Source organism: Melopsittacus undulatus, chromosome 6 (assembly GCF_012275295.1).
Source record: "Melopsittacus undulatus isolate bMelUnd1 chromosome 6, bMelUnd1.mat.Z, whole genome shotgun sequence".
In the NCBI taxonomy this organism is placed as follows: Eukaryota; Metazoa; Chordata; class Aves; order Psittaciformes; family Psittaculidae; genus Melopsittacus; species Melopsittacus undulatus.
Window position 1 is genome coordinate 1,153,291 of NC_047532.1, and position 27,012 is coordinate 1,180,302.

A 27,012-nucleotide genomic window follows, 5' to 3' on the forward strand; every position below is an offset into this window, starting at 1 on the left:
TGTTTTCACAGAGCAGAGCTCTCTTTGGCCAGGACTGTGCTCACTCGCAGAGCAGCACCAATCACTGACTGAAATACTGACCACCTAGGTCAGTACCACCTGTTTCCAGAAGTAGATCAAAGGAGAGAGACTCTGATGCTGACAGGGAATGAATTCTGAGTTTAATCCTGGGTTTGCCCTGTAGCTCTGGTGTTAAAGAGGTTTCTGTCAGCGTGAGAGGAGAGGGATCAGAATCTAAGCATAAACATTAGAATGAATAAACACAGCAACCACAAGACAGCGTGAGCTTCATCAGACTGCAGCTCTGCCATTTACACCGTAAGGTTTCTGAAAACCACACAAACATGGGCACAAAAGGCTGGAACCAGGACCCCCAGCCAGGTCTCCCTGCCCCAAAGACAAGGCACAGCACTGACAGCCAAGCACTCACCTCTGAGTGTCAGGGTGTGATAACCCCAGATCACTCCTGCTTATTTCTGAAACAGTCCCATTTTGAAAGCAACTCCAAAAGTCCAAAGCAAGTCCTGCCATACAAAAGTCATTGATTCTGCAAGCCCTGGCCCTTTCTGACCTGCACACAGATTCCTCCCTTGCTTTTGAGCTTGAGACCTAACGTTTGCATTAACCGGTGTGAGAGATGACAATTTATAGTAAACAAGGAACCAATGGGCAAACTCATGTGGAAAAAGAGAATCTATGGATTATGGAAAGAGGGGCTGGCCACTTGGGAAGAATATAGGACAGTTGTTAGAGGATGTAGGGAGGCAATTAGGACAGCTAAGGCCTCCTTGGAACTTAATCTTGCAAGTCAGGTTAAGGACAATAGAAAGGGCTTCTTCAAACACATAGCAAATCAAACTAACACAAGAGGCAATATAGGCCCACTGCTGAATGAGGTGGGTGCCCTGGAGACAGAGGATATAAAGAAGGCAGAGGTGCTGAATGCTTTCTTTGCCTCTGTCTTTACTCCTGCAGACTCTCCCCAAGGGCCCCAGATTCCTAAAGCCCCAGAAGTTGTCAGGACAAAGGAGGAGTCTGCTTTGGTAGATGAGGACTGGGTTAGGGATCAGCTATGCAATCTGGACATCTATAAATCAATGGGTCCGGATGGAATGCACCCATGGGTGCTGAGGGAGCTGGCGGAGGTCATTGCTAGGCCACTCTCCATCATCTTTGGTAAATCGTGGGAAACAGGAGAGGTGCCTGAGGATTGGAGGATGGCAAATGTCACACCAGTCTATAAGAAGGGCAAGAAGGAGGACCCGGGTAATTATAGACCGGTCAGCCTTACCTCTGTCCCTGGAAAGGTGATGGAACAACTTATTCTTGATGCCATCTCTAGACATATCAAGGATGGGGGGTCACTAAGAGCAGCCAACATGGTTTTACCAGGGGGAAGTCATGTTTGACCAACCTTATAGCCTTCTATGAGGAAGTGACTAGGTGGAGGGATGATGGCAGAGTGGTAGATGTGGTTTTTCTTGATTTCAGTAAGGCATTTGATACTGTCTCCCACAGCATCCTCATAGATAAGCTAAGGAAGTGTGGGCTTGATGATCAGGCACTGAGGTGGCTCAAGAACTGGTTGAAAGGAAGAAGGCAGAGAGTTGTGGTCAATGGCACAGAATCCAGCTGGAGGCCTGTGACCAGTGGAGTCCCTCAGGGGTCGGTGCTGGGACCAGTGCTTTTTAATGTTTTCATCAACGACCTGGATGAGGGAACCGAGTGTACCCTCAGCAAGATCACTGATGACACTGAACTGGGAGCAGTGGCTGACACACCAGAAGGCTGTTGCCATTCAGCGAGACCTGGACAGGCTGGAGAGTTGAGCGGGGAGAAACTTGATGAAATTCAACAAGGGCAAGTGTAGAGTCTTGCATCTGGGGAAGAACAACCCCATGGACCAGTACAGGTTGGGGGTTGACCTGCTGGAAAGGAGTGAAGGGGAAAGGGACCTGGGGGTCCTGGTGGACAGGAGGATGACCATGAGCCAGCAATGTGCCCTTGTGGCCAGGAAGGCAAATGGCATCCTAGGGTGCATTAGAAAGGGGGTGGTTAGTAGGGCAAGAGAGGTTCTCCTCCCCCTCTACTCTGCCTTGGTGAGGCCACATCTGGAATATTGCATCCAGTTCTGGGCCCCTCACTTCAAGAAGGATAGGGAATTGCTTGGAAGAGTCCAGCACAGAGCCACAAAGATGATGAAGGGAGTGGAACACCTCCCTTATGAGGAGAGGCTGAGGGAGCTGGGTCTCTTTAGCTTGGAGGAGAGGAGACTGAGGGGTGACCTCATCAGTGCTTACAGATATGTAAAGGGTGGGTGTCAGGATGATGGAGCTAGGCTTTTTTCAGTGATATCCAGTGATAGGACAAGGGGAAATGGGTGTAAACTGGAGCATAGGAGGTTCCACATTAACATCAGAAAGAACTTATGTACTGTGAGAGTGACAGAGCACTGGAACAGGTTGCCCAGGGAGGTTGTGGAGTCTCCTACGTTGGAGATATTCAAGGCCCGCCTGGACAAGTTCCTGTGTGATGTACTCCAGGTTACCCTGCTCTTGCAGGGGGTTGGACTACACAATCTTTCAAGGTCCCTTGCAATCCTTAGGATTCTGTGATTCTGCTGTCAGAGGGTATTTTCATGCTAAAATAATTTCCTGCTTGGTGTGTGTCAGAAAGGGGATGAAAGTGGCAATTAGAAAGAAAAGCATTACTTAATGCAGCCAGTAGCAAAGATTAACCATGCAATCTGTGCGGTCCAAAGTAAATTCCTAAACATACTGTGGTGGAAACTATTTTGCAAAACTGACACAGAAAAAAAAGGCTTGTTCTGCTGATTCCATCACTCCCCTTACTCTGGCTTTAGAGAACAACTTCTGCTTACTTGACAAGGTGTTGTATGAGGAGCTCTAACATCTCTCTGTTCTTGTCAGGTAGCTTATAGACCAGCGCATGAATGGCTCCCAGTCTGTAATCCAGGTTCTCGGATTCTGGAAAGGTAACACAAAAAAAGTTTGTGCCCACCACTTTCAATGTAAATATGAAAGATAGATAAAGTTAAAACCAAAGAAAATCTGTGGGAGCTGTTCCTTCTTCAGCATAGGGCTGCTTGGCCAAGCCCAGCAATAGGAGACAGAAGGAAAGTGAGATTACATGGCAACAGGGTAAACCATTGTGAGAAACAAAATGAAGTGGACAGTGGAAGAAACAAAGCTTGAGAATGGAAGAAAAGAAGCCAGTGTGGCTGGGGAAACAGGCTGGTCATGGCTGGGACCTGCCCTTCGCACCCTCACCCCACACACCAGCACACCTGGGGAATGCATGGCCTCTCTGCTGAGCGTCCTATCAGCCCAGAGAGCTGTAATGCTAAACAACAGGGTAAAATGTCTTGCAGGGAAAAAAACTGAGTTCCTGACTAAAAGAGGTCACCCTTAGAAGCATGAATAATGAAGAAACAATAAAATACTCAGTGTGAAAAGAGTAGTGTGGGATCTCAGTAGCTGGGAATCTTAACGGTGAGAGTTTCTGAGGAAGGGTAGAAAAGGGATCATGGTTTTGCACATACCCAGGGACCACTGGTTTAACCAGTAGTGAAACTACTAAATCTTGGACTTGAGCATAACCAATAGTGGTGGAAAAGTTTCCTTTCCAAGAAAGAACAAGTGTTATTAATTCTCCAGAGGACCAAGCTTAGGAGAGGTGGGCACTCTCCTACCTTCCTGGTTCAAGGAGGCATGGGGCATGAAGGATGCTCTTATCCAAAATGTTTCTGAGTGTGCCATGAATTTCCAAACACCAGTAGTCTCATGCTGAGGGAGATGACCAACTCCCTGTATCCCTCTAGTCTCCATCCCATCACACTGGCTCCAAAGTTGCAACTAGCTCAGAATTATTATGGCTTATTTGAAATAGCCATAACAACAGGACAGCCAAGGACTGGCCAGTTCCACACACACTACTTGGCTAACCTCTGTTAATAGTGGTAGTGGCTCAGTCCCAAGAGCTGCAGCAGGAAAATGTCTTTCATATACTGGTAGACACTTTGGATTCCACATTCCAGAATAAATTTCACAACCTAAATGGTGAACCTATCTATCTGTATGGCAACAGCACATCCCATTCCCTTGCAAGTTCTAAAGTAGATACATTAATACTATGGAGAAACACTTCTGGGCCACTTGTGCTGATTTCATGTTAGTTGACATCCCCTGGCTCCCCCAACCCTCCATGAAATCCTGTCGGAGGGAAGAGCACTGCAGCAACAGTGAAGGGAAGAAATACCACAGTTAAACACTTGAAAGAGAGGGTCACTCCTCTTTCTACAGGGGAAAGTAGGCAGACACCCAGTGCTGAGCTGGCAGAGCTCTGTCAAGCGACTTTAATGTACAGTGGTGAGGGAGGGAAGGGCTAGGGACTGGCGGCAGGGCGGCGGCAGGACTTACTGGCAGCCAGGACCAACTCTTTGTGGAGCTTGTATGTCATGACGGGCTCTGACAGGTTCCTGCAATAACCAGAAAGAAAACAGCTCTGGCAGGGCAACGTGACCCACTCCTGACTGAGCCTGAAGGATCAACAGGCAAACCTGCTCACTGTCCAGCACCACCAGTTCCCAGTGGCATCTTGCCCCCAGCCAGTATTATTTAAACAGCTTTCCCCATAGGATGGGGGGTTTCTACAACAAGCAAACTTCTCAATTAAAAAAGAAAAACAACCAAATCAAACCAAACTCCTCCAAAACCAATAAAAAACCCCCAACCCAACAAAACATTCATCTTCCCAAAGCCTTTGTCACTTCTTTACCCCCCCCCAACAGCCAGCTGTTAACATCTGGAAGTTCACTCCGCTTTACACCAGATCAGGCCCCAGTTCTTTGCCAACCTGGGGCAGGTGAGACCTGCAGCACTACCTGAGATAAAACTTCAGTGAGCTGGTAATTGTCTTGATGTCCCAATCACCACTTTGGAGATCCACATCCCCTGGACATTTTGGATCTGAGGAAAGAACAAAATGGCTTTAAAGTAAGCTCTGTCCTGAGGCTGTTAATAAATAGCACACTCTCAGGGAGGGAACGCTTTTGAGACAAAGCCACAGCAGCACAGTAAGAAAGCTGCTGATTCTCACTGCTGAAGAAGCAGAACAGCAGTACCAGTGTCAGTGTTTTGAAAGGCTGGGAGCAGTGCTAAGTGAGGACACAGGGAGAAGCGTGAGGTAAACTTGAAGTGAAAAGTTAATGAGGGAATATTTTCTACAGTTTGTTTTTTTCCTGGTAGAATAAAACACTTCCACAGATCCAAGACAAGCTTTCTAGTATCCAAAATAACCTGAGTGTCCAGCTCTAATCCCTCCTGCACAGCTACTCCCCTGAAGGCTTTTCTGGAAGCATCCCTTCTTGTTGCCTGGAGAGGAAGTGGCTTAGAGAAGGAGGCATGCAGGTACATGTTGCTCCTACCTACCCTCACCAAGCAGCCACATAATTTCTGTGATATGATGAAGGACACGGGTTGAGGATGGGGGTGGCTGGACTAGGGAAGAAAACTGCACGAGTCGTTTTAAAAAGAAATAGGACTGAAGGAAAAAGAAATGCCTATCTCCTTCCTGAAGCTCAGGATGAAAGCCTTCCACAGCAGTTACTTCTGTGACATTGGACTTTCCATCCTGAGCTCATACACAATGGGGTGGCAAGTGATTAACCAGATCAATGCATATAAATGAAATGAAAAGCCACTCACTGGGGGGGTTCAGGGGAGAAAACCACAAAGCTACTCACAGGGAGGGTGAGAATCAAGAAACAATAAAAACTCAGCCTAAAAGTAATTTGTCATCAGGCAACCGTAACCAAAAGCTGTCTGAAATCTGGCTCCATGGTAGTCAGGCACAGCTACAGCACAAACCAACAGTTTTAATAAACAACAACAATAGTAAAAGCAATAGTAAACAATAGTGAAAACCAATAGTTTACAGAATATGTCAATGTGAGAAGTCTGTGCAGGGAGCTGCCATGAGCATGAGGAACACATATCAATGTGAACCTGCTTTCTGCCCCGTGCTGAGCCCTGCAGGGCTCATGTAAGGGGCTCCCTTCCTGTCTGAGTCTATGGGAACCATGAGCAGGATGGTCTTAGCCAGATCAAACCCAGGAGCACCATGTCCCCACACACAGCAATGCTGCTCAGCCCCACAACCTCCTGCAGGGAGTTTAACCATCTCTGCTATAAAGAATACCCTCCAATCTACCTGCTTGTATGAAATACAGGACTCAGTGCACAAAACAGCTTACAGCAAAAAGCCATACATCACTTTAGTAACAGGTACATTGCTTATGGTGAGGTATCCCAGTCCTTACAGGTGAAAACCTCAAACCACAGGAAAGGCCTCTCTGCAGAGGCCACCATCCCAGCTCTCCATGATACCCTATGGAGGAAGAGGCTCATCCATGTGCCAGACCCATGGGATATGGTAGCCTCCTACAAACAGCCAGGCAAGCCCCCAGCACTGCAGGAGGGGCAGCAGGGCACAGGGCAAGGGCCAGGGCTCATCTCTCCTTGCCCAATGTCCTGCATCACAAGCCTGCAACAGGAATGTGTCCCCAGCATGCAATTCCAAAATGCCTGGATATTTTTAGCACACGATGGAAGAAGGCTTGTGATCACTGCTCCAGGGTCACTGCTTCCCTTTACCTTGCTGCTGCTGACTTAAATTTAAATGCAGGTTGCACCACAAACAGATAAATGCAGCTGCAGCAAAAAGCCCAGAAAAGAAGTGAAAGATGTGCCTCGAGGGGCCACAGGGACCAAAAACCACAATGAACATTTCTCACTATAAAACCCAATTGTCTCTGTCAATACAAAACAATACAAAACCAGGACAATCTAGTTGTGCAGAATAATTAATTAATTCTTACCAAAAAAGGTGTTCAGCAACTTCTGCACCTGAATATTGCTGCCAACAGTCCGGTAGATGCCCTCTGTAGTAATTCCTAAGCAGGAGATAGCCAAAGAGTATTAGGAAGGGTCTTCCCCAGCTAGTGGGAAGTCCAAAGGCCCCATCTAGTGGAACTCCTGTCCTGGCTGTCTGGTGCTGGCTCAGCAGAACCGCAGATACACCCTGCACTGCCCCAGGATATTCTCCACACATTGCCCAATGGGGTGCTGTGGGCAGGATGTGGGGCACGGCCATTCATGCAGCAGGACTCAGACCTTCCGCTGGGATCACATCAGGGTCAGGGGAGCCCAGATAATGAGCAGAACACGTGCTTGAGCTGCCAAGTCCTACCTACCAAAAGGTGCCACTTCTGGAGGGTGCTGCTTGACACAAACTTGTTCAAATTGTCACAAAAGGCAAATACGTTTAAGCAGATTCTTTGAAAACATGAGCCAGAAGTGCTGGATTTGCCTGGCTCTGAGAGGAAGGTCTCATTGCCCCACTCCTCCTCACCTCAGCAGAGCTTGGCTGCTCACAGATCCCAAAAGTTCGGGAGATTAAACCAGGCACCTTTCCCTGTGGCAGCCTGGACATCCAATTGTTCTGGAGTGATCTTTGACTTTCAGCCCATGCTGGCCATATCTGCTCATACAGGTTTCTTTCATGACAGACCAGTGGTGAGCTGTTAATCACCAGCTCCTTCTGTCCTGCTACTGTTAACAAAACGGGTCTGTACCCCACGTATCCCCTGCCTGTGCCCCAGTACAGGGAGAATTCTGTTTTCTAAAGCCAAAGATAAGAGACCAATTAATGAAAACAGCATAAAGGTGCAAATTCAATCCTAACCAAATGTGGTACATTCTGGACCACACAGGATTCCTGCTCCTCTGGCAGGCATCCTTCAGCTAAAAGCCAGAGTCTCATTTCTTGGACTAACACCACTACAACTGCCAAAACACAAACCAACTCAAGGCCACAGGAAGCAATGCTAGGCACCTCCCGATGCCAGGGCGAGCAGCTTACCTTTTGTTTCCACGGCATTGATGCACTTCCGCACAAACTTGAAGCCAACCTCATTCAGCTCCACTGTTTCAAAGAAGGGAAGAAGCGTTACCTGCCTGAACACCAGCATGGAAACCCCATGGAAAACTGCTGGGAAAGCCCCATCCCAAGATGCTGTTCAGCACACAAAGCTCAGTGCCCCCACATGCAGCCAGGTTCACAAACACATCTGCATCCCATGCATCCCTCCAAGAAAATACAGGCATTCTTTAAAATCTGACAAGGAATTATTAGTTCTGTACATTGTCCAATTTTCCTTGAATTCTCTTTGAGTCACAGCACTGCTCCTTATGTCTTTAATAATAAAAGCATAAATCAGAGTCCAGTCATGTGCATTTGTGTCTGATAAGGAGCTGATTGGTATTTCCAGAGTGCTACAATCTGCAGTTAAAGCTCACCACATCATAGGATCATGGAATTTCTGCTTATCTACTTGACTAGATTAAAAAGCAAAACCAGTACAGCTGGATAGACTGAGTAAATCCGAACACTGGCTTTTGTTCCACCAGCTCAGCCCAGGCTGTCATTGTGCCTGCCGTGCAGGCATCAGGAAGCATGTAGGAAGTCAGGATTTGTTTCTAGATGCAAATCTCAACTTCTGTAATCACACTACTACTTCTGCTATTTTTTCTGGGATATGTAGGATTGTCCAAGCTACACTGTGAAATATCTTTCTGTTCAGTGCCAGCATTTATAGTGAATTTCTCATAAATGACTATGCTGGTGGGGGTTTGGAACTCTGGGGTTGGGTTATTTGGGGGGGGGGGGGGGGAGGGTGTTGGGATTTTTTTAAATCATTTTAAGCTAAAATAACATTTTACTGGAAGAAACAGCCACAGGACACATCTGGACTAACTTCAGCAGCTGTCACAGCACAGGCCATGCTGGCAAAGTCTATGAAATCACTGTATTGTCAGCAAGATATTTGTAACAGCTCTCTCTTCTATGCGCAATGGCGATGAAAAGCTCTAACACAGGAATGAGTAAAGGCACCCTCAAGCACAGACCCACTTGGTACTTGATACTGAGTGGCATGATACAACTACGGTAAGTATGATAAGTTTTTCTAGCTCTTATCTATTAAAAATAGCATATTTATTCTTGTGAAACACTGAGTCACATTCTTTCCAAGCGTATAATACAAAGTCAAATGACAGGTTTCATGCTTATGCTTCTGATAACACTACCTCCATGCTCATTAAAGTCAGCTAATTAATGCATTTATAAAAGTAAACTCTAATATACCCTAATGAAGCCCCAGTGTTTCCCATGGCAGCACGTGCAGCCATGGCAGTACATGCTCAGCCTTGCCAGGGCTGTGGTGCAGTGGGCAGGTGCACCCTGCTTGCAAAAGGAGACGTACGGGATGAGGCACTGCGATGGGGTGGGAGCTCGAGGGAACTGAATGCCAGCTCTATTTTTCTATTATAGTATTTGCTAAAAGAAATAAGGCATTAGGAAGAAGCTCTTCCCTGTAAGGGTGGTGAGGTGCTGGCACAGGGTGCCCAGAGATGCTGTGGATGTCCCATCCCTGGCAGTGCTCAAGGCCAGGTTGGACACAGGGGCTTGGAGCAGCTGCTCCAGAGGAAGGGGTCCATGCCCATGGCAGGGGTTGGAACTGGATGAGCTTTAAGGCCCCTTCCAACCGAAACCATTCCATGATTCTTTGAAACATCCTCAGAATCTCTTTCTGATCTTTTTTTTCCCCTTTGTTACTTTGGGGTTTAGAGGTGCACATTGAACTCTGCATCCTGCTAGCTCTGGCTAAATAAAAACTGCACATTACAATCAATAATGGATAATGCTGAGTGAAGACCTCATGGCAGCCTTCCAGTATCTGAAGGGGGCCTACAGGGATGCTGGGGAGGGACTCTTCATTAGTGATAGGACAAGGGGATGTGGGTTAAAACTTAAACAGGGGAAGTTTAGATTGGATCTAAGGAAGAAATTCTTTACTGTAAGGGTGCTGAGGCACTGGAATGGGTTGCCCAGGGAAGCTGTGAATGCTCCATCCCTGGCAGTGTTCAAGGCCAGGTTGGACAGAGCCTTGGGTGACATGGTTTAGTGTGAGCTGTCCCTGCCCATGGCAGGGAGGTTGGAACTCCATGATCCTAAGTCTTTTCAAACCCAAACTATTCTATGATTCTATGATGACTTTTACCATTTGCAACTCACTATTATCTGGCCTCAGTATCAGGCACTGCAATGGAAAGGAAAGGAGTTCCACAGAGGGAACACACAATCTATTCAGTAGAAATTGAGGATGAGTGTATCTGCAAGGAAAACCACTGCCCAACCTCCAGACAGCTTCAACAGCTTAGGGAACTCACTTTCTTCCTGTTTTGTGATGGGACTGTGGTAGATCTGAAAAGGGGGAGGGAATGGAAGAGGAAGAAAAAAAAACAAACATGCAATGTTATTCAGTATTTATTTTCTAGAGAAAATACAGCATCCCATAAATCACCTGAAGCCAATCACAAACAGTGAGGCAACATCCCAAAGAAATGACATTTTATAATTAGGCAAGATACCATAACCTACACAATAAATTATTCTTTTCTGACTTTCTGCATTTCACTGGAGCACCTGAACTGGAAACTTGGTCTTTCAGATGCCCTGTAAAGAGGGAAGCTGGACAGCCTGGCACGCAGGGGCTGTGGGTTCTCTGTTTGTTTGCTTGCTTTTAAAAATTCAAATGTCAGGACATTCCTTCATGCCATACAAAAATACAACTTGCATTTATTAATAATAAACAGTGAGTGCCGTTCTTGATAGAAAATCAAAACTCCTTTGTATATAATAACATGCTGTGCAAGCTGAATGAGTCCCAGACACCCTGAAGCAACTGACTGTCCAGCACGAGCACACTGACCCTGCCTGCTCTCCCGTGTCCTGTCGTGTTTAAATGAGCAGGAGGAAAGTGCTGTGGAGTGTGCCCAAAGACAAGGGGAGCTGCCAGAAACGGTTTTCCCACACTGCACATCATGCTGCCCATTTAGAGGAAAACCAGTAAAGTGTGAAGGACTGTGCTTTGTTTAGATTAAGGGAAGGAAACAGCAGGAGGCACTGAAAGGTGGTGAACATGGGGCAGGGTGGCTGCTTCCACCTTTGTAAACGCTGCTTAGAGTGGGGACAGAAAAAGGCTGGAGAATGAGTTGTGAGCAACAGAAATACAGAGCACTCCTGACTCCATATGGCCACAGTATTCAGGCAGCCTGACACAGCCACGGTTGTACCAGAGCTTTAAAGGTGGAAAATCAAAATCCCCATTGCCAGCTGTGCCCAAAGAGCAGCACGATGCCCTGTTTCACATGTGCAGTAGCTGAACTAATGACTGAGTTATGGGTAAGCGGTAGCTGTACCAAAGACCCTGCTGTTGAGCTGTCCCAGCTCTTCCCCAAAACCCGCCGGCAGAGGACACTGCTCGGCAGCGTATGGGCAGCAGCTCCTGGAACACTTACCGGCTCCTTCCCGTCCATGGCTTCCATCCACAGCCTTCGATTGGCTTCCGAGAGGGCCTGCAGTGTGATGGTCCCAGCCCTGTGCAAAGTTCACCCAGGGAGAGGCAGGAAAATGAAGCACAATTTGGTTTTAATAGGCAGCAAGCAGCAATTTTGTCCAGGTTTGCAATGTTTGGAGGCCATTTAACACTAAAGCACCTCACCTTTCATTAGTTTCAATGTCGAAACAAAACCTTTTGTCTATAGAGTCGGTCTTTCTCCTCACACAGGATTTCAGTGTTAGGTCTAAGGTGCCCTAGGAGAGAAAATAAAAGCTAAAGTTAGAGGAAAGAAACACAGGAGAAGATTTCAGTTTCCTCAGCAACTTCAGGTTGCAGCCTAGCCCAGCAGAGCACCAGGCACCCAATGGTGCCCTGCAATCCCATAGCACTGGTACCAGGAGCAGAGACAGTCCTTCCCACCATCAACAGAGATTAAAGGCTCTGTGAGCCTGGCTTCATCTCCTCAAATTGTTCTCCATGTCACAGAACTCTCCTGCAAACAAGTGCTAAGTATCTCAGCAATGAGCAGTATGCTTCCACAGAACAAGAACTCTATCGGAAACAAACCTCACCAGGTAGCCACTTGGTCTTTGAGGCCAGGACCCTCCTTGTCTGCTATCTGACTCACCTAGGTCCTATTTTTCACCAGCACTGCTCAGTTATCCACAGCATTCATGGTCCAAAGAGCTTTGCATGAAATACCTTGTAGGAAAGGAATGCTAACTGGCCAAATCTGGAGTAGTGGACTCTGAAGAGAGGCTGGTGCTGTGGGACTGAGCTCTGGCCCTTCATATTCACGCCCCATACTCCATAGCAGAGTCACTGCAATGTGACCATGAGATCTCCATGACTTTATAGGACTCCATGCAACCAAGCAGCCCCCAGGATGAGTGTGCAAGCCTGGAACATGTTAAATCACCCTGACCCTCATTGCTCCTGCGTCTGCAAGACCTCCAGCAGAAGCAGACAGGGAGAGCACAGAGCAAGAACAGCCTCCTCCAAGATTACCGACAGTTTACACACAGTGATGATAATCCGCTGGCTGTACTTGGTGTTGGTTGTTTGGTGTTTTTAAGAGAACTGCCTGTAACCACAGCATTTAAAGCTGTGTGGCCAAAGGTGCAGATTTCCACATTACAACAGTTTGGGAAAGGGACTAATTTACAGTTTTACAAGCCCCTATTTTCATTAATTTCCCTACCAGACATGTTTATGGCACAGATGAGAACAGATCCCCTCAGTCAATAGTTCGGATGTTTCTTTGCCAAGGTCTCTGCCAAGGGCTTCCAAAAAATACATTTTATTTTATTGCTGCAGCATGCAGAGGGCTGGCAAAGAACAGAGCATGAGATCACAAACTGGAGAACAGCAGGGCTGACTGGGAGTCCCAGGGGATGTTACTCCAAGGCAGAGGGGGCGGGTGGACTCAGCTGGATGCACTTGCTGTGCTCCGTCATCTGTGCCTGCATCCTACCACTGTTCTGTCATGCTGAGGAACTGCAGGGAACTCCCAGATGCAGTGGTAAAATCCAACGCATTTTGTCCAAGAAGCCATTCCCAGATCCCGAGATTCCCCAGCCATTCCACTTATTGCAGTTCAGAGCTGCAACGCTGCCCTCTCCTACTCCCCTAACACTGGTCCCACGTAACCAGTTCCAAGAACAGAAAATCACAAACCAGTGACTGTGCCAACATGCAAAGGCAAAGAAATACCCCTTTTGGAAGCACTCATCTAATAACTTGAGTGATTTAACTACTTGCAATTACTGCCAGAGGGCTACGTGCAAACCAGGCTGCAGGTTCACTGTCCATGTGCATGGATAAATATAAAAATTAGCTTGTCTGGAAAGGCAGAAATTTCACACTAGACCAATCTGCAAGCCACCACTGGCCAAATAATGTTCATGTTACACAAACCTGCATCTTTGCTGCCAAACCCTGCAGGGCTTCAGGGTAATTTTGGAAGAGAGCAAGGTGAAACTCCTTCACAGAGGTGTCCTTCAGGTTGCACCAAGCCCCCTGCCTGTGTGGCCAGGCAGGAAGGGGACATGATGCTCTGCTCCATGGCCAGGAGCCCTTCCACAGCTGCAGGCACAGGACCCAGGCCACTGGTGCTGCCAGACAACTGCTCTGACAGCAGGGCTGGCCTGTACTGCTCTGGACATGGCACCTGTTCATCTCTTTGCTTATGGAAAGATATGATATGGGCAGACTGAAGGTGAGACCTGATGGCCAGGTCAGTGTTTGCAGATCTCCCTTCAGGAAACCAACTCACTTGCTTAGCTCCAGGCTTCTGGTCCATGGGTGTCATCCGTAAGGTTTTTGCCTCTTTCTCATACTGGCAGTAATATTTCACCCAGGAGATGCCCAGCGCCCCTGCAGAAACACAAAGGAACCTGGAGTCAGAGACAGTGCCTCAGCTGGATGCAGCTGGCAAGGCACGGCCGACACTACCCACATGTCCACACTCCTCTGGGACCAGACACTGCTGGTGCCATGGGGACAACGCCATTGCCAGCATCTCCACTGGGAAAAGCCAGGAGGAGCAGGAGGAGGAGGGAGACTGCAGCTGCCTCCAGTGGCCTCCCAAAATGCTGCTGGTGAAAGCGCCATTTGTGGTACTTTGGTTGGAAGCCAAGCTGGTTTGGCCAAGTCCAGCCAAGACTGGCAGGATCCTGTGTGGCTGGAATGCTTGCTTCACACAGACACCACTAGTTTTTCCTGTTGATGAAAACTTGGTAGTAAAAACAACAGCCTCTTTAGAACACTGAAGCTTAGTTCCTACGTATATCATGCTAGATTTATCAACACTTTTCTTTGTTGTCATGCCTAAACCCCTTTATATGAAATACTTCAAACAGCATTTTTTTCTGTGTTTTGTTTTTAACTTGTAGTTGTCAGGAGGAACAACTGTCTTCATATTCAATTTATAGCAGAAACATAAATAGAGGCAGCAAACAGCATTCAGGAAAATGTAACATTCGTGGTCTAAAATTACTGTCTGTGCATTGTCTTTAAAAGCAGCGTAAACATACATATGAAAGTCTGTATAAATGCATTTGTATGTATAAGCCAAAAATTAACTGTGCACTAAGTAAGTTGTCCGTGGACTCAGAGGCTACAGCTCTGCACAAAGGTTTTTGTTCCCTGAGCTTGCGTGGCCATGGAAAGCTACAGCAAGTATTCACAAAAGGCTGAATTTAGTTTGATTTGATACTACACAGAATGGCAACAAGTTTCTCTCTCAGCAGTTTAACTCTGAGCGCTGGTTAATGCTTCAGTTGTGCTCAGATGCCCTCAGAGACAGGTCAAGAGGGAAGCTGGGCAGGACACCAGATTTGTTCTGATAAAATGCAGCCAAAGTGCAATCTGCCAGAGCTCTGATCTCCCCACCAGTACAACAGAGTAATAAATCTCATCCAATCTGAGCGCAGGGCAATTAGCTCCTTGCTTGCATGGCTCATGAAACCCAGAGAAAGCTCTGTGCCACTGCTGAGAAAGCTGGCAGCTGAAGTTGCTGGTGATTCCCTGTGCACAGGCAGTCAGTGACACCCCGTGCAGCATCGCTCACAGCGCTGCCATGACTAACCTGGCCTGGACACAGCAGCCCACCACGGGGCTATAAGCACAGCAGCCCAGGCTACTACAGTTTTTAACACATTCATGTGCATATAAAAGACATTACATTTCTCTTGAGTGTACAGATAGCCCTCAATGGTTGGCTGCCCAGGTAGCTTGCAGGTTAGTGGGGCTTCCTTCATCCTCTTCTTCAGGTCTTCCAGCTCCTCCCGCGTGCTGGAAAAATGGTTCCTTGTCTGTTGAGAGAAAACAAAACCAAGCACATTTGAACATAAGCAAAGAGCGAGCTTCAGGTATTCCTGGTCAAACTTCAAGTGCTTTGGCAGAAATTAATCAGTCCTCAATGTACTAAATGGGGAATATTATATATTCACATGAAAACTCCAGCTAGAGAAACAACTGGACTCTCAAAGACGATTGAAGAGACATGGTTTAACACACCACACGTGAAAGTGGTGCTGAGGAGTCATGTCTGGGAGAGACACTTGTTCTTTCAGTAAAAGAAACTTAGCACATTTTAAGGTCAGGTGGAGCAGAAGGAAGTACCTGAACTACTCTTTGCACCATTGTTTACGTAATGGGTGTATTCTTCTACAAAACTTTCTCAAAAGATGATGTTACACTGCTTGGTACGAGAGTAATTTTTAAAGAGTCATGTCAACACAGGGTACAAAATCAAGGTATTTTTATGGAACACCACTTATACCAACTCATGAGCTACCAGCAGACTCAGCTTGGCACAGATTTATGGCTGTTGTTCCATGGAAGTGTGAGCCAACCATGAAAGTTGGCATATTAACAAAGCAGGACATAGATATTTTACCCCATGAGTATACTTAGCCAGCAGAAGAGCTTACTAAAGCATATAGTGAGCTTATACCATAAAAGATCAAGATTGGAGGCCTTTTTAGAAGATGTGTACCTTTTCTCATGAAGCTGGGACAAATACTTAGGCTTGTTTATGCACAACATTAAATGACATAATTGCAATTGCCCCTTCTAGACAAAGAGAGCCACTATAATAGCACCTGCAGACCCTCTCATGTAGGAGAGAAGAAAATACATGTGAGCTGAGAAGGAAGTAACTATCTGCACCTCCTACAATGCAAACATGAACAGTCTGTTTTGCAGGGAAAAGCCTGGCCAGGAGAGGTACTTAAACACAAATGAGAATAGAAGTCACATGTGAAAAATACTTGAGTTGGGCAGGAACTCACATTCTGCAGGCTGAGCTGAAGCTGCTGTTTATAAGGGAGGAAATCCTGCGTGAGCTCGACTGTCAGGTTGTTGTAAGTAAAGAGACTGTGGAGAAAAGCCAACACCTGAAAAAGGAGGGAAAGGACACAGATTAAACCACTCTTCTATATTTCTAATCAGAGCAAAAATAGACAGGAATTATATATACAAATTCTTTTTTTGTTCTTACAGTGTTGAAATGATGCAAGTCTTGGTATGACTGATCCAGCCCAGTGTCCCTAAAGCCCAGGTCTACCACCCACACATCTGTCTTAATAAAACACGCCCAAAATGAAAGACCCTGTTGGGAGAACAAGAGTAGATCTGCAGATTGGTCCTCCACAAGATCTACACAGCCCCACACTCAAGGACATCCAGGCCAGGGCAGAGCCACTCATCCAGGGCAGGGTCCCTGTACACAGATATGAGCTGGTACTTCCGCAGTCTGTACCGTGAGAGGTAAGCAGACCAGATAACAACTCTCTTCCTTTGCAGGCAGCTAAGACCTATCAAACACAAGGTGTCCAGGACAATTCGTAACAAGACCTACAGCATCCAGACTATTCTCAGGATCAACTTACAGACATGAGAAAAAAGCCTGTGGTTCCATGGTACTCTGGAAAACACTACTAAGGCTGTTAAGCTGCAGCAATCCAAGTGTGCAAGGTTAACTCCATTGCAAAACTTCCCAGGAGCAAATCCAGCCTGGTAACTCATCCCTTCCTGTGACTGTCAGCAAATTAGCACATTTAAGCATCAAACAACAAGGTCAGGAAGAACAGGGAGCTCCTACCGGTTCAACAATACTGAATTTCTTGCTTTCCTGTACTTCCTGGATCTGGTACACATACTCAAGGGAAGACTCAAAGAAATTGTGTCTCTCTTTGTCAACCTGAAGGTCAGCCTGGAAGAAAGAGGGAGAGGAGGAAAAAGAAAATACATCACATCTAGCTTGACAATATTTGACTAGCATGTCTTGTCAGCCCACAAACAGTCCTGTCTTTGATTGAGAAAGGCCTATGAAAGTGTCCAGCTCAGGCTTTAAGCCCTTGGCACAGAACCAGACAACTGGAACATGGTCTGCTCTTCTCAGGTCTGCTCTTTTCTATCTCCCTTTCACGTATGGATCCAGAAACATTCTCCACTCTGCAAGGCTTTCCCAAAGCCTATTTGTTATTTCAGCCCAAGCTCTGTCTCTACCCACAGCCCTGCACTGATGAGGACAAGGCTGTTGTCATGATCCTAATGCCTGACTCTAGCTGCAACCCAAAACCAGCAATTCCAGAGCTGCAGCACCAGGTAGGACAACACAGCATTGCTGTGTTACCACAACTTCCACAGATTTTGCCTTGCAAAGATGCTTAATCTGACAACTGGTTCGACAGATTTGATTTGATCCAGCTCCTCTGATGTGGGCTGGAGCAGCTGGGGCTTGTTGCAACATGCTTGGCAGCAACAGGGCTGGAAGGGGAACCTCCTCCTCTGCCTGCTGCTCATGGTCACTGTGGTCCTGCTGCCACAGCTTTCCCTGCAAACACAGGAGCTAGGTAGGAAGCTATGCTGGCAAAAACAAGAGTAATAACCAGTTCTTTTTCAGCCAAATCAGTTCCCTGAGCCAGGTGAAAGGGAGGCCAGTCCCCAGAGATGCCAGTGTAACTGGCCCTGTACCATAAGGGTGAGGAGCTCTGACAATGCATAAAGCCATTGCTACTGTTCAACACACTAAGAAGAACTATGAAAGTGATTCTCCTGTTTTCATCCAGAGAATATAGGCTTTAGCAGATTTAAGTGTGTATCAATTTTAATCAGTTACTGAAAGGGATGACTTTTCTCCCTTTTTTAAGATCTAAAGCAGCTGGTGATGTTGCTTCTGGACCCAACTCTGAAGAAAACCCCATACATACCTCCTGCAACTGGGATTCCTTCTTTTTTGAAGACAGATGCAAATGGCGATCCAGCATAGAATAAAACTTCTCACCATCCTTCTCAAACTTTTTCTTTCTTTCCTGTAGGAGTTAAAGCAGAACCAGTTATTGGCATATTCCAGATAAGAACATGCAACAAGGCCAAGATCTTTTGTACAGTTCAGTATTCCCATGCAAAAACTCTAGTTAACACAACCAGAACAGATGGCCCCTTTCTAATTGCTCTGATTTCACAGTCCATTCCAGTTCCAACTAAAGACCAAGCTCTGGCAATATTTTATGGCACAGGCACTTGAAGTATTTTGTCATGTTAGAATCATGGTGAAAGCCCCATCGATGAGGTGTTGCACCCCTTCTCAATCTCTTCAATGTCAAGTAAAACTGAGACATACTAATACATCAAAAACCTATTCACCATTTGTTCACATAGTTCAGAAACAACTGGGCAGATACTTTAATGTAAGAGGCACGTCTGGGATAAGAACAGATTTGTGAGGTCCTTTCCAATCCTAACTATTCTATGATCCTATGTTAGGAGTTTGGCAGTTTTCTGTTTTGAGGCTTTTGCCGTGTGTTTCTGAGAAGTATTAGAACAAAAGCAGAGAACTGGAAACACAAGACATGGGAGGGAAGTCATCATCTCTGTGTCAGTGGGGGTGGAAGGAGAGACCACAAACTTTGCAGGCAAAACTTACACACGCTTTACTGCAGAGCGCCCAGTCCGAATATGACCCAGAGGAACACTGCCTAAAACACAGATGGTTTACAACACACACATAGAAGACCTCACCTCTTGGAGGTCCCCTGCGGATGGTCTGGTTCTTTCTGACCTACTGTACGTCTCAAACATGCCTACCACAGACATGCAGACATGAAGCACAGACTGATTTGTTAAGAAAAAAAGACTTTGTCAAGAAACCACTGTAAGAGAAAGAGTTGTTTGCACTGGGAAACCTGAATGAGTTAATGTCTCTTTTTTTCTCATTCTAGACATTAGAGAATAAAACTCCACAAGAATGCAGGGAAATGACAAGCTGAGGACCAGGCTGTTTGCTTATGCCTTACAATAAGTGTGAAGCCACAGAGGGCTGTGGCAGTCAAGAAACGACGATTAGAAACCAGGCTGACAAATATCCACATCAGATGTTAACAGACATCAGTGATTGCTGAGAGGCAGTTCAATTGCTGAAAGAATGAAGTTCCAGCCTGGCAGCAGCCTCAGTGCCAGGTCCAAGCAGCTGAGGACTGGTGTATGCACACTACAGAGTATGTACAGGATGCCCAGATTCTTTGTCTAGCTTCTGAAAGCTCAAGAAAGTGGAAAGTGAAGGAAGAGAATCTCAGCCTCCTGTGGAATTAATGGTATCTTTCAGCTACTATCCCATAAGACCCCTGAAATCCTGTTCTCTTGCCTCCATTCAGAAATCCATGAATAAGCAAACACACACTAATACCGTCACAAAACAGAGCAGATGGACTCTGCCAAACTGGTCGAGGTGCTATTTCCTCATGAGATCAGTAGCAACTGCAAATTTTGAAGCTGTGTTTCCTGAATAAAGTCCTTTCTCTTTAGCTGGTTCTCCTGCTATGAAGTTTTGCTTCCCCATTCCAGTTGTACTGACTATTCAGCCTGGCTAATAGGGTGTCCTACATGTCATGATGCCTGAGGGTTCCCAAACTGGTACTTCAGATAATCACAGTTAGCTCCCGCCTGACAGTCTCCTTTCTTCTCTGCCCTTGCTCACAGCAGCTAATAATGCGTTGCCTCTGGAAGCAGAAAGGTTATTTTCTGATGGGCACACAGGGAGACGCTCGTAGGTTATTTACTGGAACACATGAAGCTTACAGGTCCCTTCCTTACACACTGTCAGTAGCACAGGCTCTCAAGTTCCTTGGCCTTTATGTGAGGAGCAGCTTGCCATCAGCATCCACACTCATGCTGGTGGACACCATTTCCTTACAGGCACCTCGGACAAAGGGTGGACAAGCTGCCTTCCTACAAAAAGGATTTCTCACCAACAAGAGTCCTGTTTCTCTAATGCTTGCACATTGCTATTGGGAAAGCACAGTTACCATGGGAAAATGCAGAAGAGATACAAACTTGAAAATTCCTGCTTATATTTAACTGGCTTAGACCAGCAAGCCTTTTGACCCCAGTAATTACACCTACTGCCCTACAGAGACCCTGTAGTTACAGGACCTTTGAAGGGAAGTATATCTTCTGATATCATCCTCTTCAGTATCAGGGATACGAGAAATCTGTATTAGCAAATTCATGTTTCAGAATAGAAATGAGATCCACATCAAATCTAGAAGAGCAGAGAGACCTCCGAGGATGAAACCTAAATTAAGCAGCACTTCAGCTGCAGAGCCATGCCAGGAACACCACCCTTGTGACTAACACCCCTGATAAGAAAATCCAAACTCAGAATCAAAAGCATTTGAGAAGCAGCAGTTATCATGCCTGTAAGGTCACACTTCTGGATTGTTTGCCTGTGCCATTAGATGCCACATCTAAGGCAGTCAGGACCCTAGGCTTGTTTTCATTTCTGTAAACGAGGAGTCACCAAACCTCAAGGCTACAGAGGGGGAGTGAAACAGCTGCAGCCCACACCTCTCCTGCTTCTGGCTTCTTGCATCTCAGAGAGGGCTAAGCCAGCAGCAGGTCCCAAAGTCCCCCAGTGAGGGAAAGCTGGCTTGAACCCAACCAACAAGGGCTCCTCTCTCCCCACAGAGGTGGCACACAGAGGTGGCAAGGGACAGTGCCGGCCATGCTCCTTGGGGGAGCCTGCAGGAAGACATGGTCCGTCCTTCAGCAGAGGATTATCTCTGAAGTGGAAAAGATAGGTGAAAAGAAAGAAAACACCTGGGCAAGCAATGGGACAGTTCTTACTACAGCAGGAGCCCAGAGGCCAGCAGCAATCCTTAAGGGAGTACCACCTCCTCTGCCAGCGCCTGCTGCGGAGCACTAAGCCCTCCCTGGGGATCAAAGGGATTTGGAATGACATCTGGGATGGACACCAGTGTGTGGAACACGGCTTGCTCCTGCAGAACTTCTGCCCTATGGAAACGAACATAGCGCACAACACCATTTTCGGCCACCAAGGGAGTTTGCCAATCATTTCCCACTCGGGCTAATTGACATAGAACTGAAAAGCAGAAGGATGAACTACAAATCCCTCCTGATTGTCAAGCCAAGTCTTCTAACAGCTTGTTGGCTGCTGAACAGAGCAAACTGAGACAAAAAAACACAACACAAAAAACCACCCAGACTGGAAACATGAGCACAAATTAATTCCTCATGAATATTCAGCAAAGGACAGCATTACCTTCCCATGAAGATTTGCCAAGTCCAAGAAGCCACCCAACTTATTTGCTCACCAAGAGACACCAAGGTGATTTTATCTGAGTGCAGGCAGAACCACAGTGAAGGAGGGTGCTCTTCAAAAGCTCTGCTGTCCAAACTGCAGCAGATGCTGCTTTAACCAGAAATGAGCAGGAGTCATTGGGAAAGCACAGTGGCCCAGCTCAGCATCTGATGCATTGGCTCTGCCTGTGAGGGGTCCTGCACCACACACTGGCTGCTGCTGCCAGAAGCAGGGCAAAGCTGGAGTCCCTCAGCAGCGGCTCAGACCCAGCTTGAGCAAGAGATGGAGCATCCAAAGCCTACAGGGGAAAAGGGGCAAACGGACTTGCCAAAACTCTCCCTTAACCATTAGCTGCTAACCAGCACCTTCTGAAATGCCCATCCTAGAAGAGGTGCTGAGCTGCAAGTGAGGAGCTCAGCTCACATGGCTGCTTCTCTTTAAGAAAACAAAACACACTTTACCTGCTGGGAGCCTCCACCTTGGACCACACCTGCAGGAGTGTCAGAGGAGAATCAGCACCCATCAGGATGTGCGGCTGGCCATCAACAGGAGATGGCTTCATAGCAGCCTTTCAGTACCTGAAGGGGCCTACAAGGATGCTGGGGAGGGACTCTTCATTAGGGACTGTAGTGATAGGACAAGGGGATGTGGGTTAAAACTTAAACAGGGGAATTTTAGACTGGATCTAAGGAAGAAATTCTTTACTGTAAGGGTGCTGAGGCACTGGTTGCTCAGGGAAGCTGTGAATGCTCCATCCCTGGCAGTGTTCAAGGCCAGGTTGGACAGAGTCTTGGGTGATATGGTTTAGTGTGAGGTGTCCCTGGCCATGGCAGGGAGGTTGGAACTAGATGATCTTAAGGTCCCTTCCAACCCTATCTATGATTATATGATTCTAGGGGCATGCAGCCAATGCTTCGTGCTTCCAGGCTCCCCACTACCTTTCTCTTCCTGCATGTACCTGGCCCTGCTGCCTCCTCCAAGCAAAGCTGCAACATAGTTCCAAGCAGAGCTTGGGCAACACTGCAAGTTGAAAGCCTGTAAATATTAAATGCATCTGTTTTCACTGCATTTCCCACTCCCTTTTGATGGTATTCAACAATACTGCTGAAATTGCCGCAAAGCTACCGTGCTCACAACACTGGTGCCCAGTAACAAAGACAATGGTGAGGTGTTCACCGTCACTTGATAAAGACAGTGCTGAAAAAATTCAAACCCCAAATCAGCTTGAGGAAATGGCAAACTGTGGCTGGAAAGGAATTGAAGGCACAAAATAGGAGGCAGGTTCTGTTTCAACTGGCAGCCTCATCTGGCAAACAGTGGAGGGATAAATGGGAAAAAGAGAGACATGTTCATACAGAGAAAAATGCTTCATGCCTGAGTTTCACTAACTTGTATGAAGCATCAGCATTTATACAGAAAAAAGGTAATTTGTAATAAGAAAAATGCTGTTGAAGGTTGTAGAAAGAGCATTTCTGCAAAACCACACTCAGTTTAACCTGGTCTCTCTCCCTCACCCACTGTGTTCTCCCAAATGCTCCTCAGATCTTACGCCCATAGAGATGAAAGCAAATAGAAGTTACTGTCCTTCCTTTCTTTCAAAATTATTCTTAATGCAATAACAGAATTAACTAAGTGCTTTTAAGAACACATGTTACCTGCTTTGTAAGGATTCTTTGAGAAATGCTGCATTATTCAGCATCCCAGGACATAGTAAATGCTCCTCCCGCAGCTTACAATGAGTCCAAACAACTTCCCCCCTCTGGCCTTCTTGGTTTGCTTTGTTTTCATTTTGGTTTTGGTTTTCTTCCTTAAAAAACAAAACAAAACCCCAAGAAAAACCAACCAAACAACTTTCGCCTTCCAAGTGGAACTGGAACAAAACTTTTCCTATACAAATCCTACTAAACGTAATGACTGCAGCAAGGCTCTTAACAACACCCCCCAGTCCCAGTGCTGAGCTCGCCCACAGTGTGAGCCAAAAGCCAAGGGCGTTGCTGGGAAGGACAGGCACCTCCTTGTGCGAGGCCCCAGCACTCCGAGCTCCACGGGTCTGCCCTGTGTGAGGGCAAGCAGAGACTTCCTTGGGCTGCTGCAAGGCTGCAAAGCACACATTGCTCACCTCACAGCTCTGTAGATCGAGAGAAACGTATGCCATTTAGAGCTTCAGGCCACAACTGGTCCTACCATCCTGCTTTGCTATCCCACTATCAGCAAGCACATCCCTCTAATTACCTCCTGCTAATCAAGAACTCCACCAGCCCATGTGCCACTCTGCTCATTTCCAAACCTGACAGTCAGTCATGGCTTCACCAAGCACACCTGGGTCTCAGATTGCTTCTGCCAAAGAGATGGCACAAAATCCGCAGGGTTCATAGACTACATGGACCAAGCACACAGTCAAGCCTCTATGAATATGATCTAACACAAAAGGAAGACAGACCACCCCACACGCTCAGACCCAAACCCATGCCCTTCCAAGTGCTTACAGCAGCCTCAGTTACACTGGTTCCTTTCCCCTCTCACCAGATCAGCACCTCACCTCCAGCCATGCAGTCGCACCAGCCCTGCAGCTTCCAGGCAGAGCAAGGTGCCAGTGCCAGGGCTGAGAAATGGGTCAGCTCAGGCAATAAGGGATCCTCCATTTTTCTCCTTGATGTCTACACATACAAACATTTACTGATAAGTCAAGGTAAGTGCAATCATCCCATAGGTCTGGGGTTAGCGAGAGAAAGTTGCTGGAGGGGGGCAGCTGTGGTGGGTCCCAGTGACACCCAGGGGCTCCCCTGTGTGGGAGCACACCATCTGCGTGAGGAGACTCCATTCAGCCCCGGGAAAACGGGTTAATGCAGACTCAGAAGTCTTAGTCAGACTGACTGGCTGCTCTCCAGCCAGAGTCACCACAAAGCCCCAATTCAAAGGCTCTTCCTATCTGGCTTCAGCATCTTGCAAAGAGAACAGAAAACATCTCACAGAAGGCGGCTCTGCCAAAATCTGGGAAATGAAGCAGAGGGCACAAATTCTCTGTGTCATGTCTCTGGGCTGCTCCACAGCCTGGCCACGGCCTCCCTCCCCTGGTGTAAATCAGGAAGGATCATAGGGTGATGCCAGTTAGTAGAGGCACAGCAGCAACGGAGAGGGACCCCCTCACTGACAGAGCACCATTGTGAGGAGTCCTCATTTGTATTTCATGCCTTCTGCAGACGGATGTGAATGACCCGGAGCAGCTCTGCAGGCTGGCAAGTGAAGAAGGGCTTTGTGCCTAAGGCAATATTCAGTGTCTGAAGCCCAGTGGTGCAGTGTGAACTCTTCTCAGAAAGCTTTAGAGGTGATGGCAAGGGCCTGGAGCAGGCTGGGGCTTGCTCCAAACCTCAGACCCACTCCAGGCTGCAGAGTGGTGTCAGAGAAAGTGTTATCTTCCCTTGCATCCTCTGTCAATGTGGGCACAATCTGCAACACAGTGGGATGCAACATGTCCTGCTGCAAGCTCCCGTGTGCCAGCACATCTGCTGGGCCACACAGAGCCCCCTGAAGTGCCCCTGACACCTCTGCAGTTTGTGCTCCTCATCAGAAAGAAAATCCAAAGCCAAACCATAAAGACCTCTAAATCACCTGCAATGAATCCTTACTTTCTGCAGCCTCTTAACTGCTTCTGAACAGCATTCTGCCACTGCCCGATGCCTCCAGCTGCGGTACCCAGCCCACCAGCAGGGACTGAGAAGGGCTGCAAGCTGCCAGGTAGATCTGTGTTGGTGCTTGGAGCTCCCTGCTGCCTGGACTGTGGCACCAACCAGGCACCCGTCAGCTCCAGAGCAGGAGGCATGCTACAGGACCCGTGGCTGGGAGGTGGCATGTGGCACGGCTCTCAGAGCAGAGCACGCTCCAGCCTGTAGACAAAGTAATCCTTACACACCTGAAGATCTGCCCAAGAAGAAAACAGCCTAAAGGACACTTTAATACTGTAATCTTAACATTTGCAGACCATTGCCCTCTTGACTTAAGTGTTCCATAAACACAGAGGAGAAAATCAACTTGACCTTGTCCTCATGACTCCTTCCCCATGACACTTCTCTAAACATGTGCTGGCTCTATGGTTAATGCAGGCAAATCCATCAGGAGGAAGTTTTCTCTCAGCCCTGGGCAAATCCACACGCTTGTAACACCAAGGCCTGTTGCAAAACCCGCTGGCGAGGAGGCTTCACCCCTGTGCCTGTTCACCAGCACGAGACCAACAGCCATGGTGCTGCCTTCACCACACTCATGCTGCTGTGGCTGCTCAGAGGCGTTCTGCACACATGGTTGTACTGGGGGATTCTGAAGGGCAGGACGGTGATCAAGTATCTTTGCTCAAATCCTATATTTATTAAACGTCACAGACTCCAGATGGGCTGGGTGGAATCCAAGCCCCAAGTGTTCTCCAAAACATCTCCATTTCTGAGCTGGGTCAGAGCCAGCCCCATTTCAAGCTGCCATGAGTAATGTGGAACCTGGACTTCTCAATAGTGGACAAGGGAAAAATAGTATTTCCTGCTCAACTTGTGCAGGATTTGCTTTCTGTAGTGTGTTTCTTTAAAAGTTTGGTTCATCTGAAAGACTCGTTAGATGCTTTATGTAAATATTTCATAACAAAAGCCCTGTGACTGTAGTGAAGTTCTGACTGCCAAACTCTGCTGCTCTCTCCCCCTCCTGCTCTAACACTCACTTAGCTGAGGAAAGTGCTTTATTCTCAATAGCCCTGAATGGACAAAGGGGAGAGGAGAGAAAGAAGCAAGGAAAACCTCCTGATCACTGGTTGTAATAAGCGCTCCTTGCTCAGGATGGAGAAAGTGCTGGAATTAGGCCAGAAGAGAACCCAAAGAATTCAGGAAAAGGTTTTGGAGCCTCTTATGATTAAAAAATCAGACTAAAAGTCACAGCACAAGCTTTCTTGTGCCAGCAGCTGAAAGCCAGCATTCAACAGGGAAGCTTCTGAAAGCATGAAGTTGAAACACTGTACAAGGATTGTTTAACCTTCAAAACAACAACAAAAGGTAGAAAAAAATGCGTTAAAATATAGTAACAGAAAACAAGTATGTTTAAATTTAAACCAAACAAGCTTTACCTTGGTGAACCCTATTTGTTCCTTCCGAAAGTTTTCCAAAGGTTTGATCAGCAAATCGCTAGCGTTCTGTACCTATGGCACAAAGAAAGAAACAGTTTAATTACAGGATACAGATTTTCTCCTAATTAAAGGTTGAACACACTGCAGCCGGCTCATGCTCATTTTCTCATTGACCAACACCCCCAAGTCCTTCTCCGCAGGGCTGCTCTGAATCTCTTCTCTGTCCAATCTGTAGCTGTGCCTGGGATTGCTCTGACCCAGGTGTAGGACCTTGCACTTGGCATGGTTAAACTTCATGAGGTTGGCATCAGCCCAGCTCACAAG

At 47.0% G+C, this 27,012-nt stretch overlaps 1 protein-coding gene across 2 annotated transcripts in view; it reads right to left on the reverse strand.

Annotated features, from left to right (window-relative positions):
* OPHN1 (oligophrenin 1) overlaps positions 1-27,012 on the reverse strand; it is a 65,005-nt gene that overhangs the window by 11,790 nt on the left and 26,203 nt on the right. For both annotated transcript variants that reach the window (XM_034063692.1, XM_034063693.1), the window contains exons 4-17: positions 26,689-26,760; positions 18,202-18,303; positions 17,091-17,201; positions 16,279-16,383; positions 15,168-15,297; positions 13,758-13,858; positions 11,645-11,736; positions 11,442-11,520; positions 10,311-10,344; positions 7,942-8,004; positions 6,899-6,973; positions 4,904-4,988; positions 4,440-4,498; positions 2,882-2,987 (exon numbers count right to left, since the gene is read on the reverse strand). In XM_034063692.1, the coding sequence (XP_033919583.1) occupies positions 2,882-2,987; positions 4,440-4,498; positions 4,904-4,988; positions 6,899-6,973; positions 7,942-8,004; positions 10,311-10,344; positions 11,442-11,520; positions 11,645-11,736; positions 13,758-13,858; positions 15,168-15,297; positions 16,279-16,383; positions 17,091-17,201; positions 18,202-18,303; positions 26,689-26,760 (1,214 nt within the window). The remainder of the gene's footprint in view (positions 1-2,881; positions 2,988-4,439; positions 4,499-4,903; positions 4,989-6,898; positions 6,974-7,941; positions 8,005-10,310; positions 10,345-11,441; positions 11,521-11,644; positions 11,737-13,757; positions 13,859-15,167; positions 15,298-16,278; positions 16,384-17,090; positions 17,202-18,201; positions 18,304-26,688; positions 26,761-27,012) is intronic.